At 42.2% G+C, this 27,918-nt stretch overlaps 1 protein-coding gene across 1 annotated transcript in view; it reads right to left on the reverse strand.

Annotated features, from left to right (window-relative positions):
• The window catches only part of ncor1 (nuclear receptor corepressor 1), a 206,486-nt gene that overhangs the window by 98,204 nt on the left and 80,364 nt on the right, over positions 1 to 27,918 (reverse strand). Inside the window, 8 exon segments of the mRNA XM_034177498.1 lie at positions 8,080 to 8,181; positions 9,818 to 9,872; positions 10,121 to 10,299; positions 10,549 to 10,639; positions 14,955 to 15,127; positions 23,218 to 23,284; positions 27,389 to 27,441; positions 27,599 to 27,655. Of these exon segments, the coding sequence (XP_034033389.1) occupies positions 8,080 to 8,181; positions 9,818 to 9,872; positions 10,121 to 10,299; positions 10,549 to 10,639; positions 14,955 to 15,127; positions 23,218 to 23,284; positions 27,389 to 27,441; positions 27,599 to 27,655 (777 nt within the window).

Consider the following 27,918-nt stretch of genomic DNA (forward strand, 5'->3'; position numbering starts at 1 on the left):
AATCTGGTTAGAAACTCCACTGCCATCTCTCAGACATTTCCATGCCTCCACTGAAATGTCATCTGGACCAACTGCCTTCCCACTCTTCATCCTCTTCATAGCTGCCCTCACTTTATCCTTCCTAATCTCTTGTAGTTCCTGACTTATTCTCACCACATCATCCAGCCTTTTCTCTCTCATTTTCTTCATTCATCAGCTCCTCAAAATATTCCCTATTCACACACTCCTCGCTTGTCAGCACATTACCATGTGCATCTTTTACCACCCTAACCTGCTGCACATCCTTTCCAGCTCTGCCTCTTTGTCTGGCCAATCAGTACAAGTCCTTTTCTCCTTCCTTACTATTCAACTTCTTGTACAGCTCACAATATGCCTTTGCTTTTGCTACTTCTCTTTTCGCCTTACACCACATCTCCTTGAAAACAACTCGGCTTTCAATGCTTACCAGCCCAGTGAGTATAAGAGAAATTGTGGAGAGCTGGGCATGTCCCAACTTGTCCCCTGGCACTCTGAAATGGAGGCGTTCCTTTGTCTCGCTCGATCAGCGAATCGGTCCTGATGCGCGAAGCCTCCGCGCGGCTTTCCATGACAAAATCTCTTGTTAAAAGTGAAATCTGCCGGAAAACGGCTGATGTCCAGCTCTTGTGATAACCAGAGAAATTGCTCACGACGGTCCCAGCTCCACACAGCGATCCGTTTAGAAATGATGTGGTGTTTTCTGCCTCTCGATGGCGGCTCGGAGCGCACCGCGCCGTGCGCCATTGTGGGCCGTCCTTAAAGCTGTAGTAACACTCCTTATTCTCTGTGAAGCCCGTAAAATTTTCACCGAAAGCCAGATAAATTTTTCGAATGGTGTCCAGCTGCTTGTCTCTAACAGTTTCTGAAAAAATTCTGATGGAAAAAAAGCCCAAATCATTCCGCCATTTCCTGACAATGAAAATCCGACGAGGGGGCTGGACCACTCCTCCCACAAGGTGTGCTCACAGGCGAATGACGCAACCGACAGGCGTGGAAAAACTCACGCATGCGCATGAAGGTTCAAGCTTGGCTGACGTAAAAACATATGAATCAAATCCATATGGTTTTTGAAAAAAATAAGGTCGGATACTTTTCTAATAGACCTCGTATATGACCACCACTAACTGTTAGGTTATAGGCTACACAGCAAGAGAATGTTATAGTATAGTGTTATAAATGTTTTACAATCATGAAAATTCACAAGAAAATAACAAGACTGCTTCTTTTGCAACGCTGTTATCTTTTCCAAAGCCTAAGGTAGGGACATACCATTACACGTTTAACACCCCTATGCATTCATTACAGTTAGTTCAGTCCAACCAAACCTTGTGCGCTCAGATGGGACTTGGGCTACTAGCAAATAGGAGGAGTGACCCATGAGTGAAAAGATGGACAGAAAAGATAGATAGGAAAAAGAAAAGCTTTAGAGGAAGATGCTGCCAAGTGTGCAAAGCTCACAGATATTTTTTTCAAGAAGACAGAGCGAAGAGGAAAATGGTAAATAGGGCCGGGCATCAACAGGCTACGTTGTGGATCAGTGATCAGCTGGTGGAAATAACCGCACGAGTCAATGCGCGCATTCACATGCACTGATTAATTTACTGCTCTGATATACTCAATCATCTTTACACTTATATTTATTCTCCCTTTTGACAGTTTTCTGTCATAAATCAATATATATGGCTTAGAACATAATACAGTGATACAGCAGTGACCACAGCGCACTTTTTTTTTGTTTTTGTTTTTTTTAAATTGGAGCACAACGGAGCACGCATCGTGTTGACAGACAGTGTGGATTCTGATGATGATGGAGATGATCCCTCTTTTGTTCTGGACAAGGAACCAGAGCAGGTGGTCCATCAACATCTCCACAGATTCTGTTTGCAGTTTCTCCAGGACTCAGGCACTATGAGCTCCGTTCCAGCGCCGAGTGGCTCCAGGCGCGTTTCGTTGAGATCGTGAGCTTCGGTTTTGTTAAGTTCCTCTTTCGTCCCTTTTGCGCTCTTGCTTCGCAGACTGTTCGGTGATAAAAGCTCTTTCGTCCACATTTTCTCAACGAATTGTAACGTTTTTTACTTTTTCCCTTCGTTCAGGAATCGCCGTGTGCCGTGTGACTGGGCCATAAAGCACGAAGTCGGTAAAAGAGGAAAATGTTCAGCTTACCTATGATTTGAAGGTGATGATTGTAGAAAGAAAAGCTTGTTGAGGGTCAAATTAGTCCATAATAAAGCAAAATCCAGAGAGGGAGAACTTTAAAACTGTCACACGCGTTATTGCATGACACAGAGTTAAAGAGCAGCAGCTGCATAAATCAGGCTTTAAATTAATTAAATAAATTATCATAAACTGTAAATTTGTGTAAATTTGAAAGCTTAACTATTTTTATATTTTTTATAGCACCTGTACCTGCATGTGTTGCTGTATGTGGATAAATGATTAAAGGTTCCTTCAGTAGTTCAGCACAGTTGAACCCAAAATGTTGCCATGTTCTGAGTTGACGCTGCTCTCCAATCAAAACACTATACCCCGGTCTGCCCTCCCAACACGTGTGTGTGTGTGGTTTGCACCCCCCCGCAGGCAAGGCATCGCTCATCTGATCACAGAGTGGCATCTTGGTCTGTGCGCTGACAGGACACGGGGCGCGGCTGACTGCCCACAGCTGTTGAGACATCTCTGGTTCTGGATATCACACGTCCCATGTTTTGACGGACACTCGCGTGTGTGCTTGTGTGGAAATACATAAAAACATGTATTGCGTTTGCAATGGGTTGAAAAACGGGCCGTCAGTTCATGTGGACACGCAGCAGGTGATCAGAATGTCACGTCTGAAAGGACACGCGTGTCGGGCCGTGAGCGGCGCGCCGCAGGACCAGGTCAAGCCAACAGTGTGACACCTTCAGTCACGTATCAGCAGAAATACGCCGTACCAAACACCGTTTGGTCAGTTATTACAGTGCTTTTTTTTTCTTTTTTAGAAAATATGGTTATCTGCTTGTTGATTTTAGCCATTTCACGCTCTTGTTACAAGACAGTGACTGTAGCACCATGGTAAAGTTTCCATCTGGTAATTAGAGTCAAATCCTGTAAGTGGCATTTTTTTTTTTTTTTTTTTTTTTTTTTTAACTGTGGGGTTCTCTATTGTGTCCCCTTTTATGTATTATTCATATCAACCCAGTGATATTCACTAATTATAAAGCTGTTTTTTATTTTATTTTCATCCACATCAGCGGCGCGATGTGGTGCACCTTGTTCCTGCTCCAAAGACACAGTCATGTGCATGAACCGCTGCACCAGAATCATGCACGCCTGCCCGCCGGCGCGATATTTTGTGGTTCGCTCATGCAAACAGTTTTGCCGTGAGTCACCCTGAGTTGTACTTATTCGCACTATGTGTGAAGGGGTCCTTAACGCCTATAGCAGGGGTGGGCAATCATGTGCCATAAAGGGCTGAGACATTGCAGGTTTTCCTTGCTACCACTCACCTTCGCAGGTGATTTCATTAATGTTCAGGTGTCTCAGCAGGTGATTTCATTGATGACCAGGTGTTTATGTGCAGGGGAGAAGCTCATCAGCAACCCACCAGGTGAGGTGATTGGTTGCAAGGAAAACCTGCAGTGTCTCGGCCCTCGTTGCCCACCCCTGGCCTATAGTGAGCTACTTACTTATATTGATAGCTGTAAACGTTAACATTAACAATGACGATTTCATTAGCCTCAGAACAGTGGTGGGCACAGTTCAGCTAATCCGATAGCAGATAATTATTGAAGCTAACGTTTTTGCTATCAGATTAGCTTGTCAGATAAGTTTTAAAACCATCATCAGACCAATTATATTTCGATAAATTTAGTTCAGATAACATTTTCTTTGCTGGTAAAGTTTAACGGTCAAAAATGTTTGAAAACCCTAAAATCAAACATTTTAGTCCGTTTGTTGTGCGTTTGTAGCCACTGAGCAGATTGGCTGCCTGTCGTTTGCTGATGACGTCATCATTAACTGCAAAACGTGACTGGCTGGTTGACGCAGGGAGCATTATGGGTAGTATAGTTCAGGTTCACTTTGGACGTTACAGTGACTTGTCCACTCGACACAAAAACAAAACAGACAAATTTGAACATTTTATTTCTTTGTGGCTGTAATTTAAAAGCCAAGACTCGGTGGCGGAGAAAAGCTCTCACGGCGCAGCTGTGTGTACAGAGGGAGGGACTTTTCTTCACATTTAGACACTGTTTTGCATTTTAAAAAAAGGACGCTTTATGTGGATTATTTATTCAGATGAATCCCACTGACCAACAGGTAAGAATTTATATTTACTACGTGTATTTTACTCTGCCAAACATTGCATTAATGGATGTATTGCGGTTGTTTAAAACGCAGGGTTCAAAGCGTGTGAAAAAACCAGCAGCTTTTAGCTCGTAAATGATGGTGTATCTAATACCGAGATAAACTGTGACTTCTAATACTGTGTTTTACTGCTTTTGAAAGATGATGACAGTGTTTGGGGTTTTATTTTTTATTTGTTCATTTTTCATGTGTTCTTTGTGTTTGTGATCCTTGAATTTACCCAGCAGCCCCTGAGGCGCTTAAAGCGAAACTGGTTTATCAGAAGCCTACAGTGTAATCTGATGTGGCCGCGTCCAAATCAATACTAATAGTTATCGGTTATCTGTAAAGTAAGTCCCTTCGGCTGCTCCCTTGTTTGCACTCGGGGTCGCCACAGCAAATCCAAGGTGGATCTGCATGTTGAATTGGCACAAGTTTTACGCCGGATGCTGTTCCTGACGCAACTCCACATTACATGGAGAAATGTGGCAGGGGTGGGATTTGAACCCAGAACCCTCTGAACTGAAACCAAGCGCATTAACCACTTGGCCACCACCCCTAGTTATCGGTTATCTGTAATAAAGATCTTTTTTTTTTAGCAGTTTATCGTCATAAAAGATAACTTTTCAGTTAACTGATTAATGGTTATTGAAGCTAACTTTTTAGCCTCAGCACACGTTATCTGCACAAGTTAGCTCAGCACAAGTCAGATCTGCAATTATGGGCTCGGTTGCAAAGCGGGGCTGGGCTCGTGCCATGGCTTGCGGAGCAGTTGGTATTGGCTGATCCCGCTTCCTCTGCCAGTGAGTTAAAGAAGGCAGGCACACACTTGCAAAACCAGACATAAATCTGCCTGGTAGTGACATCACACACAGGAAGTGGTGACATTTGCTTTTTTTTTTTTTTTTTTTTTTTGCTGTTCTGCTTTAATTTTGTGGGAAAAACCACTTTTGAATAAAATGTTATGCAGCAAATAAATAAATAAATAAATAAAAAATAAAAATATAAAAATAAGCACAGTAGCAAAGGAGGAGGCAAGAAGCTGCCAGCGCTATGAATACAGTGGCCTCCAAAAGTACTGCCACACTTGTTATTTCACACATTTTAATTTGTTCATACCATTTCAAATAAAAAAAATACAAATTACTAAAATTATCATCCTTAAACTCAAACTGAAAGCAAATCTCTACAATTTGATATAAATTAATTAAAAATATAAACGCCAAGGGGGTTGCATAAGTACTGCAACACTTTGGTATAAATAATCCATTTTATTGTCAGTTTTCTTTATACAGGTCAGGGAGAGGATACATGAACATTTTCAAGTCACTGAATATGTCTTGGTCTTGATTTACAACAGTTTATGAAGAAACTAGCTGGGGTACCCGGCGCTGCCCGGGTTAACTTGTTTTAGACATAAGCAAAATGCCAATCATTTTAATCAAAACAATTGCCCAACATTTGTTTTTGTAATGCTGATGTCTTATAACAGTTAATGGGCTAAAGTTTGTCCAGCAGAACTATAAGAGGTGGAGTCCCTAAACTAAGTGGAAAGATTTGGTTAAAAGATGAACACATTTGAAGTCCTTCAAGCAGACTTTGTTTTGCAATCAAATTTATAACAAACTTACACACAAAAGGTAGGTAACAGTAAATGTAAATATCAATTAATCAAAATTGAGGTCGTGATGTATTTCACTGTTTTTACATTACAATTTTACAAACATAAAATGAATGGATTCAGACAGGAAGGAAAACTGGGTTGTACAGGACAGTCAGGTGCTTAACAGTTGAGAACATAAAGCAGCTGAAGGAAGGGATTAAATAAACAGAGATCGCCAACACATATACAGGACTGGAAATTTGAATCTGCCTGGTCATACCCACAGCCGGCTATTTTTGGGGTAATTTTCAGAACAACTTTTTTAAAAAATGGTACCAGTTTGTTCCCCATGTCATGCTTCTGTTTCTATAATAAAATACCAGATTTATAGCTTAGCCTACTAACTATAATTTAATTTTACTATTAGTCTGCATACTAAATTACCTATACTACAATCTTCTCCTGTATTAATATTTAGGTTTTAATACCTACTCCTGTATATTATATAGTACCACATTCATTGTATATGTTGTTTATTACTCTTAATATTTTAATATAACATATATATATGATGTCTTATCTTTCTTATGTCTTATTATTTATCATTATATATACTTTTTTTTTTTGAGCCGCTTGGTGGGTAGGGAGAGTTCCCATGGGATAAAAAAGCTTTTCAACCTACCATCCCTGGTTCTCAAAACCAAGCACCTAAGTTGCTCTACTCTACTCTTTTCTACTCTTCTATTTTACTCTCCCTTTTTAGATATTTAAATATACCTTAGTATACTAGCATAGTTCCACCTTAGAATTGGAATATAATATATAAGATATACCTTACTGAATTTTCATGAGGATTCAGAATATATAGTTGTTAGGGCATGGGAGTTTATCCCAGACAGACAGAAAGACAGACAGACAGAGAAGTGGCAGCATGAAAAGCACATGGTACAACACTGTATGGTCTTTTCTGTTCAACTTTCAAAAAATGGTACCAGCTTGTTCCCCATGTCACAAAGATTCCGAATATATATAGTTTTTAGGGTTACATATTATAGTTTGGGAGTTTATCCCGGACAGACAGACAGACACAGACAGACGCAGCCCTTTATGTATATAGATACAAACAGTATGACACTCTAAAGTAAATCTGTGTGGAGTAGATGGTTCTCAGAAACTGAGTGACTGTGCAAGATGGAGAAGAGTGAGGAAAGCCACCAAGACACCCAGACAACCCAAAATAAGTTACAGGCTTCTGTGGCTGTGAAATTGTGAGAAAAAATGTGCACAGTGCATGTTTTGCATTTTGTATCTCCAGTTATACAGCTTGATGATGAAGTGGAGCAGAGGAAGGTCTTCTTTCACCAAAACATCAAATCTCAGTTTGCATCTCAGATGTACCTTTTGGCAAATTGCAGCTGAACGTTCAGGTCTTCTTTTTAAGAAACACACACGAGGTGCTACTTCTGACCTACAACTAATGCTGTCAAAGTAACAGCATGTTGCATCACCCTAAAAAGAAAAATGTAGAATGCACTGCTAAAGTACTCTCGGCCGTATGAGCATAAAAATAGGAAAAGCAACATATACTTTCACTTGGCCAAATCATGCAGTAGCAACAATATACTGCCCTGGTGGTCAAACCCCAACATGAAATGTGACCTTTTGGTCCTGAAAGTAGGCCAAGGTCAGCTACCTTCAATGTCCTGCAAGTTCATCATCCTGAGGTTAGACCCTGTAAATGTAACGTTGTGACAACAGAGAGAATGGAGGTAATGAATGAATGTGTGTGTAGAAAGAATGCGAGCTTTTGACCACTTAAAATAGGTCAAAGTTATCCATCTTTGAACGCGTTCAAGGTCTGTGTCCCAAGAATGTTCTCTGTGAATTTGAAGACTTTGGCAGTAAGAGGACTGGACTTATGCTGAGCACAGACAGATGGACGCAAAGTCTTCGCAACACCCGATTGCCATATTTTGGCCTCACGTAACTAGGTGTAGCAAGAGTAGAACTGAGATGAGAATCTGTCACGCCAAACTCTGTGTCAGTTCTTGAACAGGTATCAGTCACATGTAGCTACAGAGTTCTTTATTGCATCACTGAACGTTCCAAACAAATACTTTCAAGTGTCTCACATTTACCTGGTTCCTTCCTCTCCGTCGTCCATAGTTTCGTCTCACCAGTGTCTTGTAGTTGTTGTTCTTTTTAGTCAAGTAATAGTAGAAGACGCAGTCAGAAACACACTGAGACAAGAGAAGATGGAAAGAAAATGCATCCACATTACAGTGAAGCAGCAAATGGGGTTTTTTTTTCTCTGTGTTTAAGAACTTAAACAGTGTCATGAACACAGCTCCAACTGAGCAATATACAGGGAAACATCACAGTTATCCTTATGCTGTTTGTACCAAATAATGAAAAAACTGATTCTCAGAAGATTTTTGTATATTTGCACCTAATCTTTATTTAAACTAATCAGATGAAGTAAAGTATGGGGCATGTCCTGGTTCTGCATGGTGCTGGACTGCATGGACCCCAGAAAGGTCCCGGGTCCTGGAAGGCAACATCCAATCTACCCCCCCCCCCCCCCGGCTCATTAGGTAGCAATTTTTTATATCCACACCCAAGCCACCTGTTGTGAAAACAGCTGCCCAGTTTACAAAAATATGCTGAAAAAACAAACAACCAAAGTTAGCCTGTTAGCATGAGCTTGTTGTAACTCTGATGGCCATGTGTTCAGGGTTCATTCATCCTGCCCAGGCCACAGGTTCTTCCCACAGTCCATCTCTTCACCCATATAAGGGCTGGCTGGGATATAGGCGAAGTTAGCATTGCCAGCATGGCGACACTCAGAAACAGCATTTTTTGTGCTTCAAAACAGCCCTTCATAAAAACGTCTTCATAACAAACTATGGCTGACTTCACAGAGGGCGTGTCCATTATATATACCGTCTATGAAAACAAGCCAACAAGTAGTTCTGAATGTGTCTGCTGTAATTTTAACCAAGAACAGGAAATGTGATGCTAATATCCCACCACGATTTGCCTCCTCACAGCCCTGACTCCCAGTACCTCTAAAGGCTGATTTCATGGTTGTGTTGTCAACAAGCAAAATACTGAATGGCTGTGTACACTATTACCTCACAGAATTGTGTAGCCTTACGTACCTTCCTGTGCTCTGCATCTGCAAGGTGCTGACTTACTGTGTGCTTCAAACAACAGAGAGAAGTCTCCCAGCAGCTGTTTTCTAAAATTAACAGTGTAGGATCTTGTTTTATTTTCTGATGAATGTGTACCATGTCTTGATAGCAGTGATCCATCTACTCATTCATTCGTTCATTCATGTTCTGCCGCTTATCCAGGTCGTGGTGGCAACAGACCAAGTAGCTCATCCCACACTTTCCTATTCTCTGCCAAGTTGTGTAACTCTTCTTGCAGGATCCTGAAGCGTTCCCAGGCCAGCTGGTAAATATAATCCCTCCAGTGTGTCCTGGTTCTTCCCAGGGGCCTCCTCCTCCCAGTTGGATGTGCCTAGAAGACCTCCCTAGGTCTATCTAATAGGTAATAGGATCTATCTACTGCAGCTAGGAAAAAATTGAGCGTCCCATGACGTGGCCCAGCCTTGGCACCATCATGTTGGCCACGCTCAGGGAAACCTGCCACACAGCTGCAGTGGTGCAGCTGATTCTACTTCACTGTGCATATAATAGATGCTCTCCTGGTCTCCACAAGCAACCACTCATTTGACAAAGTAATTTATGTGGTAGTCAAATCTTCTTCAGAGACATTGTGCTACTATACAACAATTAAACTGCCCAAGCGTTAAAATGGAAATCTCTACTTTAATGCACATCAAGTATAAAAATTTAAGCAGCAAGTCACCTTTCTCTCTAGGTAGGAGGCAATCAGGCCAAAGTTCTTTGGGTGTTGAACAAATCTGCAAAGAAGAGTCCAACTTTTATTAATGTGTCAAATCTTAGCAGATATCAAGACGATGCAGCAGCTCTAACATAGCATCATGAAGTACTTCATAGATTTCTCTATGGCTGCTCAGCACAATGTATTATTTGTAGATGATTATTAAATCTCAGAGCTTTCAAAATTTAATCATCTGCATTACAAAACATAATCAGCAATCTGCAACTCTTGAGCAAAGAAAGATATCAAAATACAACAGGCACTTACTTTTCCTTAAATATCTCCTTTTCGTGTTCGGTCCACACATTCATGAACTGCCGAGCTTTGTACACTTTCATTGGGTCATCCATCAAACCGTTCATGTTGATAAACTTCACTCGTCTCTGCTCAGAGTCGTACATCATAGGAGGGATGACCGACAGCTGTCTCATCTGTTTCTCGTTGTTCTGTCAAAATTAAACATGAGAAAGTCGTCACAATCCGTTCATGTGATCCTTTCGAAATAAATGCAAATTAAATCTGCACTTCAACTTCCGCCTGCTGGGAGCAAAAACACAAAGCTATTAAAACCAAGTGTTCAGTGGTCCACGGAACTGAACTTTGATTCATTTATTTGAACTGTGGCACTGTCCACTATATCTGAAATTCAATACTGGCGAAGTATGACATTTAAAGAAACTCCAGACAGGACAAACCTCTTGCTCAGAAAGTCCATCTATGATTTCAGAAATCTCATGCTCACTTCTGGCAATTGTTGCAGAAAGGCCGGTTCCTCTTTGTCCAACTCTGTAGAAAACCAACACATTAAGAGGTAATGCAACATGGCAGCGAAAATATCTCTCACACATGAAAATAATCATCACAAAAATCACATTTCTGGAAGAATGGCTAAAAGGATGTTTTAAGAAAGGGTTAAAATAAGTCTAAAAATGTAGAATACTTCAACCCATTTCACTGTAAGAGTAATATGCAGTATTATTATCCATTTACCGAGGCGTTGCTTGGCCGGTATCGTAGACTTACGTCGATGCTACCTGGCTATACCCGCCCACTGTGCGGAAACAAATGATGTCATAGCGCACAGCCCAAGAACTGTCCGCCGAGGGAAAAAAAAACTATCCGCAGAGGAAAAGATAAAAAGGCGACAAGTGTGTTTTAGTCCCAATATAGATATTCCGGATGATTTTCTCATGGATAGTACGACAATAAACAGCAGTTAAAGCACTCAGCTTGATGAGGATGCACTGCCGAATTTGGAGAGCAGTGCGCGCGCCAGCCAACACAACAAAAGTTAAAGTGAGCCAACTTTTTATGTACGCGTTACGTGTTGTGTATCTCAGTAAAAAGTGATAATAATGCAAATAACATGCTGTTGTTGTGCGGTATGCATTTTTCTGAGTCCCTCCATCCATGCTGTCGTCGGCAATGACAGATAACTCGGGCGAATATCTGTCATTTTGGGCGACTGGGCATGGACGTCGGGCCTCTTGAAAATGCATACCGCCCTCCAAAACCATGTTATTGTATTATTATTATCACTTACTGAGGCGTTGCTGGGCCGGTAGCATAGATTTACATTTATGCTACCTGTTCATACCTGCTTGCAGTAGCAGGCGAGTATCCCAATACCTGTCCCAAGAACTGTCCGCAGATGATAACATGAAAAGGCGAGAAGTGTGTGTTGGTCCCAATATGGATATTCTGGATGATTTTATCATGGACAGTCTGACAATGAACAGCAGCCAAAGCAGCCAGCTTGATGAGGACGCACTGGTGAATTTGGAGAGCAGCGCGGTACCAGCCAACACGACAAAAGTTAAAGTGAGCCAACTTTTTATGTATGCGTTTGCTGGGTGTCGGCAGTTTTGAAATTACATTAAATATTGTTAATGTGATTCCACGTGTTGTGTATCTCAGATATGACGGCGAATATCAGTCATTTTGGGCAACTGCGCATGGACGGAGGGACTCTGAAAATGAATACTGCCCTCCAAAAGCATGTTATTGTATAAATATGAATGTGCAAACTGCTAATCCCTAACAAAAAAATGCAGACATACAGTCTATGATTTCCATCAAATAAACATGCTCACTACTACACAGAAAAAAGTTTTCATCACCAATTTCCATAATATGATTGAGACTGCATTTAACTGTTTTGACATCAGAATTAAAGTAATAATGCTGCTGATTTATTGTGAGTGTGTGTGAGGATAAATCTGTATGCAATAAAGAAACAAACAAAATATCCCATACATTATAAACAAAATAAAAAAATCTGTAACTTTTATGAATCTTTTGCAATCATTTCCTGTCTAAATAAAACCAGAAACATGAAAGAAAACAAAGATCAAAAAGGCTAAAAATTAAGAAGTTATTAAAGTGAAACCTAGAGCTCATCTAGAACATGCAACCCTTCAGCGAACAGCCAAAGTAGAGTTGAAGCCTGCGTAAGGTTAAAGTGCAGGTTGTGGGGAGCGAACTCAGAAGACTCAAAGACTGACAGGAAATGGACTTTAAAAAAAAATCACATGCCCAAAAAGATGCCCACATTGAACAAGAGAGTCACCATTTACAGCACTAGAAGCTTTACAACAGACATCTCATGCACCGCTGAGGACTTCCTGGCTATAGCTGTTCTTAAGCCTCTCCTGGGCCGGCTCCCAGGTGGGCAGGTCCGGCCCTGCTGCGTGGATCAGTGGAGCTATGTGAATGACTGAAAAGTGTTGTGTTTGACATTTATATGCAGTGACTGCTCGTGTTGTATTATCTGAAACGGTATGTCTAAAAGAAAAACTGTGTATTGTCTGTGTAGCATATGCATCATGGCGTCCCAGAGATATGAAGACATATGAAGTTATCAAAGAATTATCAAAGACATCCAGTTAGCAAAGTAGCAAACTGGCCATGAGACATACTACACCCAAAACAACTAGATGCTAACAAAGGCATCCTGACAGCTCCATGCCCAAACTAAACAACTGGACACTACCCAGTGTCCCACAGTTAAAGGACAGCCATCTCTGTGCGACTGCAGTTACAGTTCTTATCAACATCAATAATGCAACATAAACCACAATTCGATTGACAGTCCACATCTTCCCACCAAATCTTTTTCTGAAAATTGCATACAATTAGTAAGTTGTAATGACTTAATGCCAAGCTATATCACCAAAATAAAAGAAGGCTAAGGTAAGACACTAACTGTATAATCAGTCGTTTTAAAAAAATGTTACTTTACATTTACTCGGATTAACACACGTTTACGTCCGTAGCGATTCTCCCCATGCTACATGACACTGTATAGCTGTTTAGCCTGTGATGGTGATTTCATTCTAATGCAATATTGGACTGATTAAAATTATTTTTGTTCCAAGTGAAAAACTGAATCCCATTTAATAGTTGCAAAATGGCCACCTGACAAAAAGCAAGTCCTTTAAGATATTTTCGTCACTTCTATCATTTAGTAAAATAACCGGTATCAGTATCTTTCCTCAATGTTTACAGTGGTGTTATACTACTTTCAGCTTTTACAGTTTCTGTTAATTTATTCTAGATATACAAAAATTCTACATAACTTGCTGACAAAGTGTTGACAATGTTATGGCCTGGTCACACGGCACTTAACAAAGGGCAATGAAGCCCTAACGAAACAAGAAATCTGGACTTTTGTTGGCATCGTTTAACCTTCGCTCAGCTTCGTTCTGGCAGCTGTCGCTTTGTCAGGATTTTTAAACTGTTGAAAAACCTGAACGAAGGGCAACCTCAGTTCAGAAGGGAAACCTCAATTCATCCGTATTTCATTTTGTTGTCATTCTTGACATTTTATAATCCTTTGTTTAGTTTTTGTAACGTTAGCGTTTAGTTTGACTTCATTCGACCAGCCGAATGTTTTCACACAGTGCAGAAGTCATTTCTGAGCACTGCTGCTGTTGCTGAGTTCATGTTGCATCGGAAATTACAGGGCAAACTCAGCCTGTTTGCTTGGATTTTTTTTATGAGTTTTGTTTTTTTAAACAAGACAGACCACACAGAGCATCGACAGATAGTGTGGATTCTGATGATGAAGGAGATGATCCCTCTTTTGTTCTGGATGAGGAAGCAGAGCAGGTGGACCCACTGACGTGCGCACAGATCTCCACAGCTTCTGTTTGCAGTTTCTCCAGGACTCAGGCGCTATGAGTTCCGTCCTAGCGCCAAGTCCTGGAGCGCAGAGATGCAAACACTCACTGCTCCAGCTGTGGCTCCAGGCGCGTTTCATTTAAAGTGTTGAGATCAACACTAGCTTCGGTTTCATTTCTCTTTCGTCCCTTTTGCGCACCTGATTCACAGGCTATTCAGTGATAAAGCTCTTTCGTCCACTTTTTCTCAACAAATTGACTTCTTTTTTTTTTTTTTTTACTTTTTTCCCTTCATTCAGGAATCGTCGTATGCCGTGTCTTTACAAAAATTTTACATCCCTTAAAATACAATTTGCTTGCTAACATCAGTAACCCAAATGAAGTCACGATTCTCACAGAAAAGCTCGGCACACTGTAGCAGCTGTCACTGTTTTGATATTAAAATTATTTTTTCTGTGAATCACATCAATGATAAATGAGTCAGCTAACACTAGCTTTACCCACTTTGCTTAAAACCTGCAGCAGCAAACACAGAGAAAAAGCACCAACACTGTCTGCAACACTGACAGCCATTGTTTAAAATGTTTAAAATATTTTCAGGGCTGGGGGGGCCAGTCTTTGGTCTGGCAGCTACAGGAAAAGCCTTCAAAGTATCAAGTACCACTGACATTTCTGAAAAACAGGGTATAATCAGTATTTTATCTCATAAAATGTCAAATAAAAAAAATGCTAAACAAAACTGGCCTTTGAAATGCCAAACACTATAATGTCTTATATTATTATATCAAAAAGAAAAAATGAGGATAATCATCTTCTCTCAGTTCTTTTTTGCAGTGATTCTGTACCTGCTGCCAGTGTTAAGTATAATGCACATTAAGAGCACTGAGTATAAAGTGAACATGTTCAAACTTTCATACTCCTCAGTTCCCATACTTGATATCATACTGTTGACTGGTTCCCTATACTGTAAAGAGGGTTACCTCTGGAAGCGCTCCTGCTGCTCTCTCTGCTTGCGGATCTCAGGAAATTGTCTTTCATAGTACTCCCGTGTTCTGCTCTCCTTGGCTTTTCGCCTGGGGTTGTTCTCCATTCGCTCCACTTTCTTCTCCCATGCTTCCATCAGCTGATCATAGCGCTGACAGATCTTCTGCTCCTGTGTGCATAGCACAAAAATACTTAGCTGTCTGCTAATAGTGACCATCCTTGTCCATCGGTATTGTGCATGCTTTGAATATCACTATACTGTGATTTGAGGCATATTACTCAATAAATGAATTAATTTCTTATGTTATTTCAATTATGATTAAAGAAAAATTCCAGCTTATTTTCCCAGCTTATATGTTATTATTTGGCAGTGATGCTACTTCACACAGACTACAAAAGAAAGTGGCTTGGACTCTAAGAGAGGGTGTGTTCAGGTGGCTTTCATCACATGTGTGTTACATCACCTTTCCTTCTAACAACACTCAATAAGCGTTTGGGAACTGAGGACATTAATTGTTGAAACTTTGTAGGTGGAATTCTTTCCCATTCTTGCTTGATGTACGACTTCAGTTGTTCAACAGTCCGGGGTCTCTGTTGTCATATTTTGCTCTTCATAATGCGCCACACATTTTCAATGGGCGACAGGTCTGGGCTGCAGGCAGGCCAGTCTAGTACCCGCACTCTTTTACTACGAAGCCACGCTGTTGTAACGTGCAGAATGTGTCTTGGCATTGTCTTGCTGAAATAAGCAGGGACGTCCCTGAAAAAGACGTTGCTTGGATGGCAGCATGTGTTGCTCCAAAACCTGGATGTACCTTTCAGCATTGATGGTGCCATCACAGATGTGTAAGTTGTCCATGCCATGGGCACTAACACACCCCCATACATCACAAATGCTGGCTTTTGAACTTTGTGCTGGTAACAATCTGATGATTTTTTCCTCTTTTGTCCAGAGGACACGACGTCCATGATTTCCAAAAACAATTTGAAATGTGGACTCATCAGATCACAGCACACTTTTCCACTTTGCGTCTCTCCATTTCAAATGAGCTTTGGCCCAGAGAAGGCAGCGGCATTTCTGGATGTTGTTGATGTCTGGCTTTAGCTTTGCATGGTAGAGTTTTAACTTGCACTTGTAGATGTAGTGACGAACTGTGTTAACTGACAATGGTTTTCTGAAGTGTTCCTGAGCCCACGCGGTAAGATCCTTTACACAATGTCTGTTTTTAATGCCGTGCCGCCTGAGGGATCGAAGGTTACGGGCAGTCAATGTTAGTTTTCGGCCTTGCCGCTTACATGTCAAAAGTTCTCCAGATTCTCTGAATCTTCTGATTATATTATAGACTGTAGATGATGGAATCCCTAAATTCCTTGCAACTGAATGTTGAGAAACATTGTTCTTAAACTATTGGACTACTTTTTCATGCAGTTGTTCACAAAGTGGTGATCCTCGCCCCATCTTTGCTTGTGAATGGCTGAGCCTTTTGGGGATGCTCCTTTTATACCCAATCATGACATTCACCTGTTTCCAATTAGGTGTTCTTTGAGCATTCATCAACTTTCCCAGTCTTTTGTTGCCCAGTCCCAACTTTTTTGAAACGTACCGCAGGCATCCATTTCAAAATTAGCAAATATTTGCACAAAAACAACAAAGTTTATCAGTTTGGACATTAAATATCTTGTCGTTGTGGTGTATTCAATTGAATATAGGTTGAAGAGGATTTGAAAATCATTGTATTCTGATTTTTATGTACATTTTACACAACGTCCGAACTTCATTGGAATTGGGGTTGTAGGCTATGTATGCTACTCTTAGGTTCACAGCGCTGAAGACATGCATTACTCCTTTAATTGCGAGTGAAAGTGTCAAATATATGATGGAAAATTGAGACAGAAAGACCATAACTGACACAGCTAATAAATACTGGCAACAGATAATACATTGGGATTAAGTACAGCTATAAACTGAACATATTTCACATAAATGTTCTGCTGAAAAACTACTAGACAGCAGTAAGACATCTCTCACACAGGTCTATGTCAACTCTCAATATGAACAGTCACATTTTTACTTGGTTTGCCAAAATAAATCAGTGAGGAGAAATATTTTATCATAATTTTATTAAAAGTATTTTTCATCGTTGCATGTGGAAATTTCCCATTTAATAGATACCACTGAATGAAATATTGCACAAACACTCTCATTCACATCATCTACAAAATCTGACAACATGACCTCATTACATGAAATCTCTCGGACAAGGAATTTGTCCAGGTGATCAGGAACAACCCTAGAACCACTAAGGCATTAGTTTGCCGTGAACAATCGAAAATTGCTGAAACACCGGCGACCCAGTCTACAATCAAATGAGTTTTAAATGGTCATGGAATGGCAGACTGCCATCTGTCATGATTTGCCCCTGCGCAGGCCTGATCATTATTTTTTTTCTGTCAGTCCATTTTATAGATTTATTCCTGTCTGATTTGTCTATCATTGGTTTATTTTGCTTTTGTCACAGCTTGTTGTTTCTGTTATTTCTCACTCATCATACGGTTAGTGCCAGTCTTGTTTATTTTAGTCTTTGATCCACTGTCTTTGATTTTTGTTTTATGATTTCTTTTGTCACTGGTTTTATTTTTCACTGCAGCATTTGGTTGTATTATTTTGTGTTTTATACTCTTGCCACTCATCCGTCCTGTTCTAGTTTCAGCCTGTTTTCTTTTCAGTCTCAGCCATTTGTTGTCTAGTATGATTCTGTTCATGTTGAGATTCCATTCTGCTTTTAGTTTTTTTTTGCCTTTGGCTAATTTTGTTCTTCTTGTTCTGGATATTTCAGCATTGTTAGTTTATGTCCCTGCTGTCACTGCACACCTTTGTCTGTCTCTCCTCATCTTTATTCTCATGGAGTCACACCAAGTTTCATTTGTATCACTGCCCACTTGTCACTGCACTCTCTTGCCTCACACAGTATCTCTCATCTTTGTTTGCCCACGCCCTCCTCCTGCCAGCTCACCACACCTGTTTCCCATCACTGCCTAATTATCCACCGTGTATTTAAGCCCTGTGAGTTTTGTTTGTTTCTGGTAGTTCGTTGATGTTGCAATATCGGTTCCAGCTCTCTCACCATAGTTCCATGTTACCTTCCCATTGTTCGTTGTTGCCGATCATGCTTGTTTTTCTTGACCTCGATTTTTGCCTCAGCCCTCGTCTTACTGTTTTCCGTGCTCCTGAACCCAGCCTGGTTTTAACAACGCCTCTGCTTATCCCCTGTCAGTACTTTTGACATGCTGACTGCCTTTTTGTGTAGTGAACCCCTGCCTGAACAACCATAAAGCCTTTAATATTAAATCAGCTGCTTGTGAGTCTGCATAGTGCTTCCTTACCTCCTGCTGTGCCCAGCCTTCCTGTGAAACATGACAGAACAAACTAGCCAGTACCAGGATGCCGCGGACTCACCTCCAGCCATGACTCCAAACCTTCCAGTCATTAAGGACATTTTTTCTGAACTGAATTTTCTTTTTTCAACTGTTTTCAATCCTGCCATACCCCAAAGCAAAAAATTTGATTTGGCAGAAGTGAAATTTGATCTTGATAAAGCTTGGGACTTGATTGAAGCCAACATCTGGCTGTACCTGTTTTTTTCCAGAATTAAAAGATCTGGTTGTTATTTGCTGCGGGGAGTCTTCCAGACTGGGTTAGGCATCCAGAGTGGCACCTGCCATCTGGCCATCTGTTCATGGATGACGAGTCCATGAAGGGAGATGAAGGGAGCAGAACTACAGAACATGGCCACGGTATTATTTAAAATCTAAGACTTATTTTATGAGTTTTTGGACAGTCCAGGTCAGCAGTCCAGGTCGGCAGGCCAGGCGTCGTATTTTTTCTGCATTAGACAAGATCCTGCAGGATGAACCAGAGATAACTTCCGCCTACCCAGACCTGGTAAAGAATTAAAGCTTTGTTTAGTCAAGGTCGGATTCCACCTTATATTGAAGATCCAATGGACTTTCTTTTTGAATCACAACTTCATGATGCCTGTCAAGACACACCTCGTGTAATTACTCTGTCAGCCGCAGTGGTCACACCCCTCCAGTGCGTCGCACTAGCCAGGCCTAGTCAGCCGTCCACATCAGTTCCTTGGGGTACGACTACGCAGACGCCAGCCAACCTGAAACAACCTGGAGGGTCAGCTTCATGGTGGCATGCTGCACTGACACTGACCACGCCCACACCGGCTCCACAAAAGCTGCAGGCGCCTCGGTTAATGTCAACAGCGTCTACCATATCTACGTCTACCGTAAGGGAAGCCTTCTTGTTGCCTGACTTCCCTGCTCCAGCAGGGCCATCAAGAAATTAAATGTCACCACAGCCACTGGCGTCACCTGGTCTGAATGCATCAGCGCACCAGCTCCACGAAACTCCAGTTCCGACTCCACGATGCCTCATAGGACAAATTGCTGCAGCTCCGGCTGAAGCAGCTCCAACACGCACGTTGCTGCAGCCATCAGCGGCACCAACCGAAACAGCTTCAACCTGCATGCCTTCACAGCCTGCAGAGGCAGCACCGACTAAATCAGTTCTGACACGCACGCCTTCACAGCTTACAGTGGCGGCACCAATCAAAGCAGCTCCACCACGCTTACCTCCACTGTCTTCAGCGGAACCGACCAAAACAACTCCTACATGCACATCTTCATAGCCTACAGCCGCCGCACCGAACAAAGCAGCTCCACCACACTTACCTCCTTAGTCTCCAGCAGCATCGACCAAAGGAGCTCCAGTTAGGCCGCCACCACAGACAATGAAGAAGCCAACTGTATCCTCCACGGTCCACCAGCCAAAAGAAATGCCTTGAACGCTTCCTCTCCTCATTTGATCATCTGAGTCCCTTCAAGGAGAACTTTAGAATCCATAGCCAGCTGCACAGGTAGTCTTATTTTTTTCCTGATGTTCGGTTTTGATGTTCAATGTATGTTTTCACTCCGTTCTGTACTGGCTGGGTATGTAATGACTAACCACATGTGGACATCTGGTTTACCTCCCGTATTGTTTTGTTTTTTATTGCCTCTTGCATTTCAAGGATGATTTCATTTTCTGGTCCATGCATGGGTTGCATCTTTTGTTAAACTGGGTCTGCATATTCCCTTCCCAGCTGACAGATCGGCCTCTCAGGTTCCTCATTGAGTTTTGTAATGTCTGTCTCCTCCTGAGCTTTAGTTTAAGGCTTCCTCACCTTTTGTGTTCTTTTGGTTCTTTATTTGGTACTTTTTGTCGATATCTGGTTGGAACTCCTTTTTGGAGCTCCATGATTTTGCCCATCATCCGTTATTTAATGCATTTCAGGTTTTTTCCATTTTTTGGGTTCTCTCACCGGATGCAGGTTAGGGTTAAACAGGGCCGCAGTCCACCTCACTGTTGGGTTAGGTTCTCTCTTGGGTCCCTGAAGGTTTCTGTTCTTTACCTGCTACAGCTGTTTTGTTCGTTTATTTGTTGTTTGCGTTCACTCTCTGATCAGTTTGGCTCATTGCATTGGTTTTTTTCCAGGTTTTTCAGTCGTCCATGGTCTGTATGGTGTTTCCCTGTTTGGTTTTTTAGGTAAGCTGTTTGGTTCATGTGTCTTGTCTTTGTTTCTTGTTCTGTTCTCTGTCGCCACACCCCGTTTTTGTTTGTCATCTCCTCGTCCACTTGTCACTGCACTCTCTTGCCTCAAACAGTGCCTCTCATCTTTGTTTGCCCACGCCCTCCTCCTGCCAGCTCACCACACCTGTTTCCCATCACTGCCTAATTATCCACCTTGTATTTAAGCACTGTGAGTTTTGTTTGCTTTTGCTAGTTTGTTGATGTTGCAATCTCCGTTCCAGCTCATAGTTCCTTGTTACCTTGCCATTGTTCCTTGATGCCGATCATGCTTGTTTTTCTTGACCTTGCTTTTTGCCTCAGCCCTCGTCTTACTGTTTGCCATGCTCCTGAACCCAGCCTGTTTCTGATGACACCTCTGCTTATCCCGTCTGTACTTTTGCCACGCTGACTTCCTTTTTGTGTACTGAACCCCTGCCTGAACAATGATAAAGCCTTTTATATCAAATCACCTGCTTATGAGTCTGCATAGTGCTTCCTTACTTCCCACTGTGCCCAGCCGTGATACATGACACATCCTAAAAAGAAGCTTCTGCTCCAAAATCACAAGCATCAAGCTCAGACAAAGTTTGTCGCTGACCAGCAGCGGTTTGGCCAAGTAGTAAATATAAGCCATTCATGATGTGGGTCTGTGTTGCTGCCAGTGTAACTAGTGTATTGCCCAATGTATACTCAACAAAAATATAAACGCAACACTTTTGGTTTTGCTCCCATTTTGTATGAGATGAACTCAAAGATCTAAAACTTTTTCCACATACACAATATCACCATTTCCCTCAAATATTGTTCACAAACCAGTCTAAATCTGTGATAGTGAGCACTTCTCCTTTGCTGAGATAATCCATCCCACCTCACAGGTGTACCATACCAAGATGCTGATTAGACACCATGATTAGTGCACAGGTGTGCCTTAGACTGTCCACAATAAAAGGCCACTCTGAAAGGTGCAGTTTTGTTTTACTGGGGGGGATACCAGTCAGTATCTGGTGTGACCACCATTTGCCTCATGCAGTGCAACACATCTCCTTCGCATAGAGTTGATCAGGTTGTCAGTTGTGGCCTGTGGAATGTTGGTCCACTCCTCTTCAATGGCTGTGTGAAGTTGCTGGATATTGGCAGGAACTGGTACACACTGTCATATACGCCGGTCCAGAGCATCCCAAACATGCTCAATGGGTGACATGTCTGGTGAGTATGCCGGCCATGCAAGAACTGGGACATTTTCAGCTTCCAAGAATTGTGTACAGATCCTTGCAACATGGGGCCGTGCATTATCCTGATGCAACATGAGGTGATGTTCTTGGATGTATGGGCCTCAGGATCTCGTCACGGTATCTCCGTGCAGTCAAAATGCCATCAATAAAATGCACCTGTGTTCTTCGTCCATAACAGACACCTGCCCATACCATAACCCCACCGCCACCATGGGCCACTCGATCCACAACATTGACATCAGAAAACCGCTCACCCACACGACGCCACACACGCTGTCTGCCATCTGCCCTGAACAGTGTGAACTGGGATTCATCCGTGAAGAGAACACCTCTCCAACATGCCAAACGCCAGCGAATGTGAGCATTTGCCCACTCAAGTCGGTTACGACGACGAACTGGACTCAGGTCGAGACCCCGATAGGACGACGAGCATGCAGATGAGCTTCCCTGAGACGGTTTCTGACAGTTTGTGCAGAAATTCTTTGGTTATGCAAACCGATTGTTTCAGCAGCTGTCCGAGTGGCTGGTCTCAGACGATCTTGGAGGTGAACATGCTGGATGTGGAGGTCCTGGGCTGGTGTGGTTACATCTTGGTATGGCACACCTGTGAGGTGGGATGTATTATCTCAGCAAAGGAAAAGTGCTCACTATCACAGATTTAGACTGGTTTGTGAACAATATTTGAGGGAAATGGTGATATTGTGTATGTGGAAAAAGTTTTAGATCTTTGAGTTCATCTCATACAAAATGGGAGCAAAACCAAAAGTGTTGCGTTTAAATTTTTGTTGAGTGTAGATAGAATAATAAAGTACAACCACCTAAAAATTCTTCAGCAAAACCTCATATCATCAGCTAGCTGGTTGGAACTTGGACACAACTGGGTGTTCCAGCAGAACAATGGCCCCAAACACACATTAAATGTAGTTGTGGAATGGCTAAGGCAGGCTAACATTAAGCTTTTGGAATAGCCTTCCCAATGTCCTGACATTAAACGCTTAAAATAAAATAAAATCAAGTCTTTGCCAGGAAATCAATCAATTTTAATTTAATTCAAGAAACTCTGCCAAGAAGACTGGTGCATTATCCAAGCAGAATGGTGCCATAAGCTTACTGACGAGTACTGCAAGCATATGGTCAAGGGACATTCAACCAAACGTTGGGTGTGGTGGATTTACATTTTTGAGCCTCTGTTGATTTCAGAAAGGCCAAAAATAAATGAAACCTTCAGCACCAAATTCTTTTGTTTAATCTATTAAAGATGTACAATCATTCTGGCCGAGAAAAAGAATAGGTCAGGACATAAAGTATGCACTGGGGCCAAGGTCTACAGAACAACCTTCATCTACCTGCAGAACATTCCAAGAAATATGAGTAAGTTCCAAATATTCCGAACATCAGTGCACTTACCCTTTGTTTTCGGGCATGGTTCCTCCTCTTGAAAAATAGAATTAGCTTTTTCCTCATTACTTGGTTGCTGTAAGACAACATTCATTCAAATAAATTATTACTTTGATCAAGTAACACACAATTTACATATTAAGAGGGCTCAGAGAGCACACACATTCAGCAACACATCTCTGACTATCAGAGATCAATGTTAGCAGGATTTAACAAAAGCTACTAAACCAATTTTCCTGAAACTTGGTGAGAAGGTGTGGTATGGGCCAAGGAAGAAACCAGTATCTTCTGGAGCAGATGCAGGAGTTCCCCCCACTTTCTTAGGGCCCCTTCACACATAACACATGTCCAGCTGACAGCCGGCGGTCAGGTGCTGTGTGTCCACAGCAAAGCGCATGAACAAAGTGATCACAAATTAATGAGTTCACGCCTTTACCCTTATTTGTTTTACTTCCACTCTGTCTGTCATGTAAACTACAACTTACATGGTGGAAGTGACATCAGCCTGTCCGGCCGGCTTCACACGGTGTTGTGATCCTCATGTGGCCGATCCTCATGTGATGAGGGCATGAACACCTGCCCACACATGTGCATTGCATGTTCACCATCTGAGTTGCAGTACACGGATACGTTCTCAACATTACGGGTAAAGATGGTGCCCATGTTGGCAAGCCGTTTGCCTCGCTCTCTTACAGTTTTGTTTTCTTCTACTCTGCTTTTGCTTTTTACGCCTATCGAGATGTGTCTGCTCTACTGGTTTAAGATCGCCAAATTCTTCTCAAAATTAAATCTTCATCTGAGGCTTTATTATCGTCTGATCGTTCATTGTTTGTTCGGCAAACAACGAACCTGTGCTGGCAGACGTTCCTCTTCACCTGCACAGACTGCCCGGTGTCATTCCCCAAAGGGAGCACGGTCAGAGGCAATGCTCCGCCGGTGTTAGGGAGACCAGCATGAAACATCTACACTAGCTGTCTTGTCTACCCCCCCCCGAAGCAAGCACATTAGAAGGCAAGGAAAACGCGCTGGTGTGCTTGTCAGACTTAAGGCTTACTTTTTAGCCTTATCAGCTGATTCTCGCTTTGGATTTGGACTTTCTGCTCAGCATTTGATTTGGCGGTGGATCCAGCCCCAGTGCTGTTGCTAGAACAAGTTTCTTCCAACTCCGTCTCCCAACCAGGTCCAAGCCACATTTCTCTAGGACTGACCTTGAGAAGGTTATCTACACTTTTGTCAAAAGTAGACTAGTTTACAGTAACTCTCTGTATGTTGACTTGGATCAGACCTCTCTAAACCCCCTCCAGCTTATTTAGAACACTGCTGCTCATCTTCTTTCGGGAAAGAAAAAGTGCAACCACATTACGCCGGTCTTGGCTACTCTTCACTGGCTTCCGGTCTGTTACACGGTTAATTTTAAACTTCTTTTAATTGTTTGTAAAGCCCTCAATAGCCTGGCCCCAGTGTATCTTTCAGAGCTTCTTTTTCCATACACCCCAACCAGAGCCTTGTTCAGAATATTGCTAGGTTACACCACACTCGTGTTGCACTTAGACATTTTTCACAGATAGCTCAAATGTGGTCATCTGCTCTCTACTCTCATGCTGGGAGCGCAAATAGCCATGCCTTTTCTAAGTGCCCAGCGAGACATTCGTGTATGACACTGGAATTTGGCCAACACCTGCCGAGAGGGGGTTCAAATGTGCACTCGCAGGGCACTCGTCTTTCAGCCGCTGCTGTGCGCAAATGGTTGTGGCAACAGCTGCTATGAGGCATTTGAGGAGACTCAATTTTTTTTTTACGGGTGGCATGGAATTCCTCCTTTGTGTGCCAGTCGGCTTCAATCGTGTTATGTGTGAACGGGCCCTTGACAATGCAAGATTAGCAGATTTTTCAACATTCATAAATTTCTCAAGAGATAATGTACAGATCTTTATGAAATAAATTCTAATATCTACATTAGTGCTTGAGAAATTGAAAAAAATGTTGAAAAATGTGCTATCTCTGAGAAAAATCATTTCTGGGATCTGCCCCTTAATTGGACTGCCTCCAAATGTTAATGGTTTCTTTCTTATCCCATAGGCCCCCCCCCCACCAAGCGGCAACCTGGCACCTGATGCAGGAGCCACTTGAGGCTGGCTTGAAAACAGAACAACGTCTCACAGGACTCAGTGCTAAAATGTCCAACTTCAGAGCAGAAATAAACATGTTTACAGCCTGGTACATAGCTTCCTCCTCCATGACAACTGTACTGGGGGTGAATTGTTTTGTAACTTCTTACTTTAACATGCTTTAAGGTGTAATTTTCTGTAAATTTGGGGGCATGGTCACTGAGTGACAGCGACTCCGCCTCTCGTCTTAGTTCTGCTCGATGTATCAAGTAGTGGAGGCTGAATGTGCCCTTTTGGAGTATTTTATTACAAACACCTGGAAAAATGCAGCTTGTACAGTGAAAATTCCTCACAGATCATCTAGGACGTCTCTGTTGCAGCATTCGCGCCACGTGAAACTCTCGTCGGACTTAAGATTACCAGTTTTAGCAGATGTCGGTAGCTTCACCAGTTAGAACCACTTAATGGCGGTGGCCCATGTAGAAGGGAAGGGATGACATGAGCAGAAGCCAGAGTGGGGTGTGTGTGATGGGGGGTAGGAGGGGGGTGGGGAGAGGGAGTGGAGCATGCTTCAGTCCTGTGAAACAGTTTATTGTCTTTGTGAGTTGAGATAAGAAACAGCCAAATGTTCACCCAGGCCAAAGACATTCCTCTGGAGGAAAACAGCAGGGCAATTTGTCCTTCAGGCTGATAAGCCTGCCGTGTTGTGGTTTGAGCAGTGAAAAATACTTTTTACAGCTTCACTTGAACAACCAAATCCCAATTATGAATTAAGAATATTCCCAATATAAGAATATTCACCGGCCTCCGAAATCTTCATCTTCATCTGCAAGGCGCGCATCTGCTCCAAGATGTCATCCAATTTGCGTCTGAGTTCAAGAGTCATCACAGTCTGAGAATGCATGCCTTGCCCAACTTGTTAATCATGACGGACAAGCGAGGGGCCGTGGTTCTTGATGCCGCTGTCTTGCCAATTTTACGGTAGATCAGGGCAGCAAATAAGCCAGAAAGTACCAGCCCTGCTACCATAAAACCAAATATGAATAAATCCTCGACGTCCTCGAGAGCGAAAGGCACAAAGCATGCAATGCACCATGACCCCCAGGAGTCGAGATCATAGCCTGCAGGATACATTCCATCTGGGCAGGTAGGATCCCCCGGTCCTGACCTTCTTGTAGAAAAGATGGTGTCATTAGTGTTCAGAGACCAGCTGATCAATTCCATGGTTAATCCAATAGTAGTCCAATAGATCCAGTATCTAATATAATTTGAGGAATTCACAGTCTGGTGAAGTAGGACTTGAAGGTTAAAGCAGAGAGCAGAGATAAGGGAGAGTGGAGATGCGACCGCTCTAGTATGAGTCCCGACAGGTCGCTCAACAGAAAACCAATGTGTGACATCATGCAGGCTCTGTCCAATATATATTGTTTATGAGCTCCACACAGGGACCAATTTGGGGATTAAGGACCTTACTCAAGGGCACCTTTGTGATTTTCCTGCCTGTTCACAAAACTCAGGACGAACTGACAGCATGAAATGCATGATTGAAAGGGGCTCATACACACATACAGAAATCATGAGTCAACACAGATAACACTGTTACTTTGCACAAAGGCAGGTAGAAAATACTGGGAAATCTTCTGTTTGCACATGATGGCAGTTGAGGGCAGCGAATAATTATAATTGAGACCGACTGTGTGACCTGGTTCACAGATTCATACAGAAATGTGATCTGTCTTGCTTAAAAAAGTAAGAAACACCACTCACATGGTGCACTCTGATAAGAACTAGACAGCTCAGCCTTCTAACCCCACAGCCTTACTTATAGACATGTTCTCCAACTGGTTTCTCAATCACCTTCCTTCGTGTCAGTAGGACAACTCAATCAGGTGACTCAGCAATCAGATTACACAGAATTATCAGCTGCATTTACCTTGCTGAGGTCAGTATAACACCAACCCCTGATATGACTGGGCTCAGATCCTGTTACACGTTGGAAACATCATGTCTGCTGTAATATCCTTGTACTACAGGTGTTCATTAATGTGTTCATGGATTAAACTCATACTCACGTCTTGATGTTGTCATGGTACACCTTTGTGTCTGATGGCTGATTGTACAAGGGCTAAGGGGAGAAAAAGCAGGTTAAAACAAGTAAAGGATTAATGGCTCTACCTATCAGATAAGCAGTAATAGTTAACTTGTTTGTTCATTAGCCATTACTTCTTTCTCAAACCAAATAAAAATGATAATAAAAAATATTTAACTAACAGTGTACATACCAGCTCAACTTTGGGACCAAATCCTTCAAGTATTTTATGGGCCTCCTCAGCTTTTTTCTGGAAACAATGTAAAAACTGAGACTTTAAAACCTTTCAAAAGCAAAGAGAAGCTCGTAAACAGCTCTTATACCTTACCGAGAGTGCCACCAGGTTTTCCCAAGCAAATGTTTAAAACTTTCAGAAGCTCTGTATGTCTCTGAGCCACCTCAATGCACAGTTCATCACCATATAATTGTCCCCGAAATACTGTGTCAAGAGTTGAGGACAAAGTGTACAGAAAGTCCTCCCAGAGTTACATTGAGTTGCACCGAGTACGCCCC

Source organism: Thalassophryne amazonica, chromosome 9 (genome assembly GCF_902500255.1).
Source record: "Thalassophryne amazonica chromosome 9, fThaAma1.1, whole genome shotgun sequence".
Lineage (NCBI taxonomy): Eukaryota > Metazoa > Chordata > Actinopteri > Batrachoidiformes > Batrachoididae > Thalassophryne > Thalassophryne amazonica.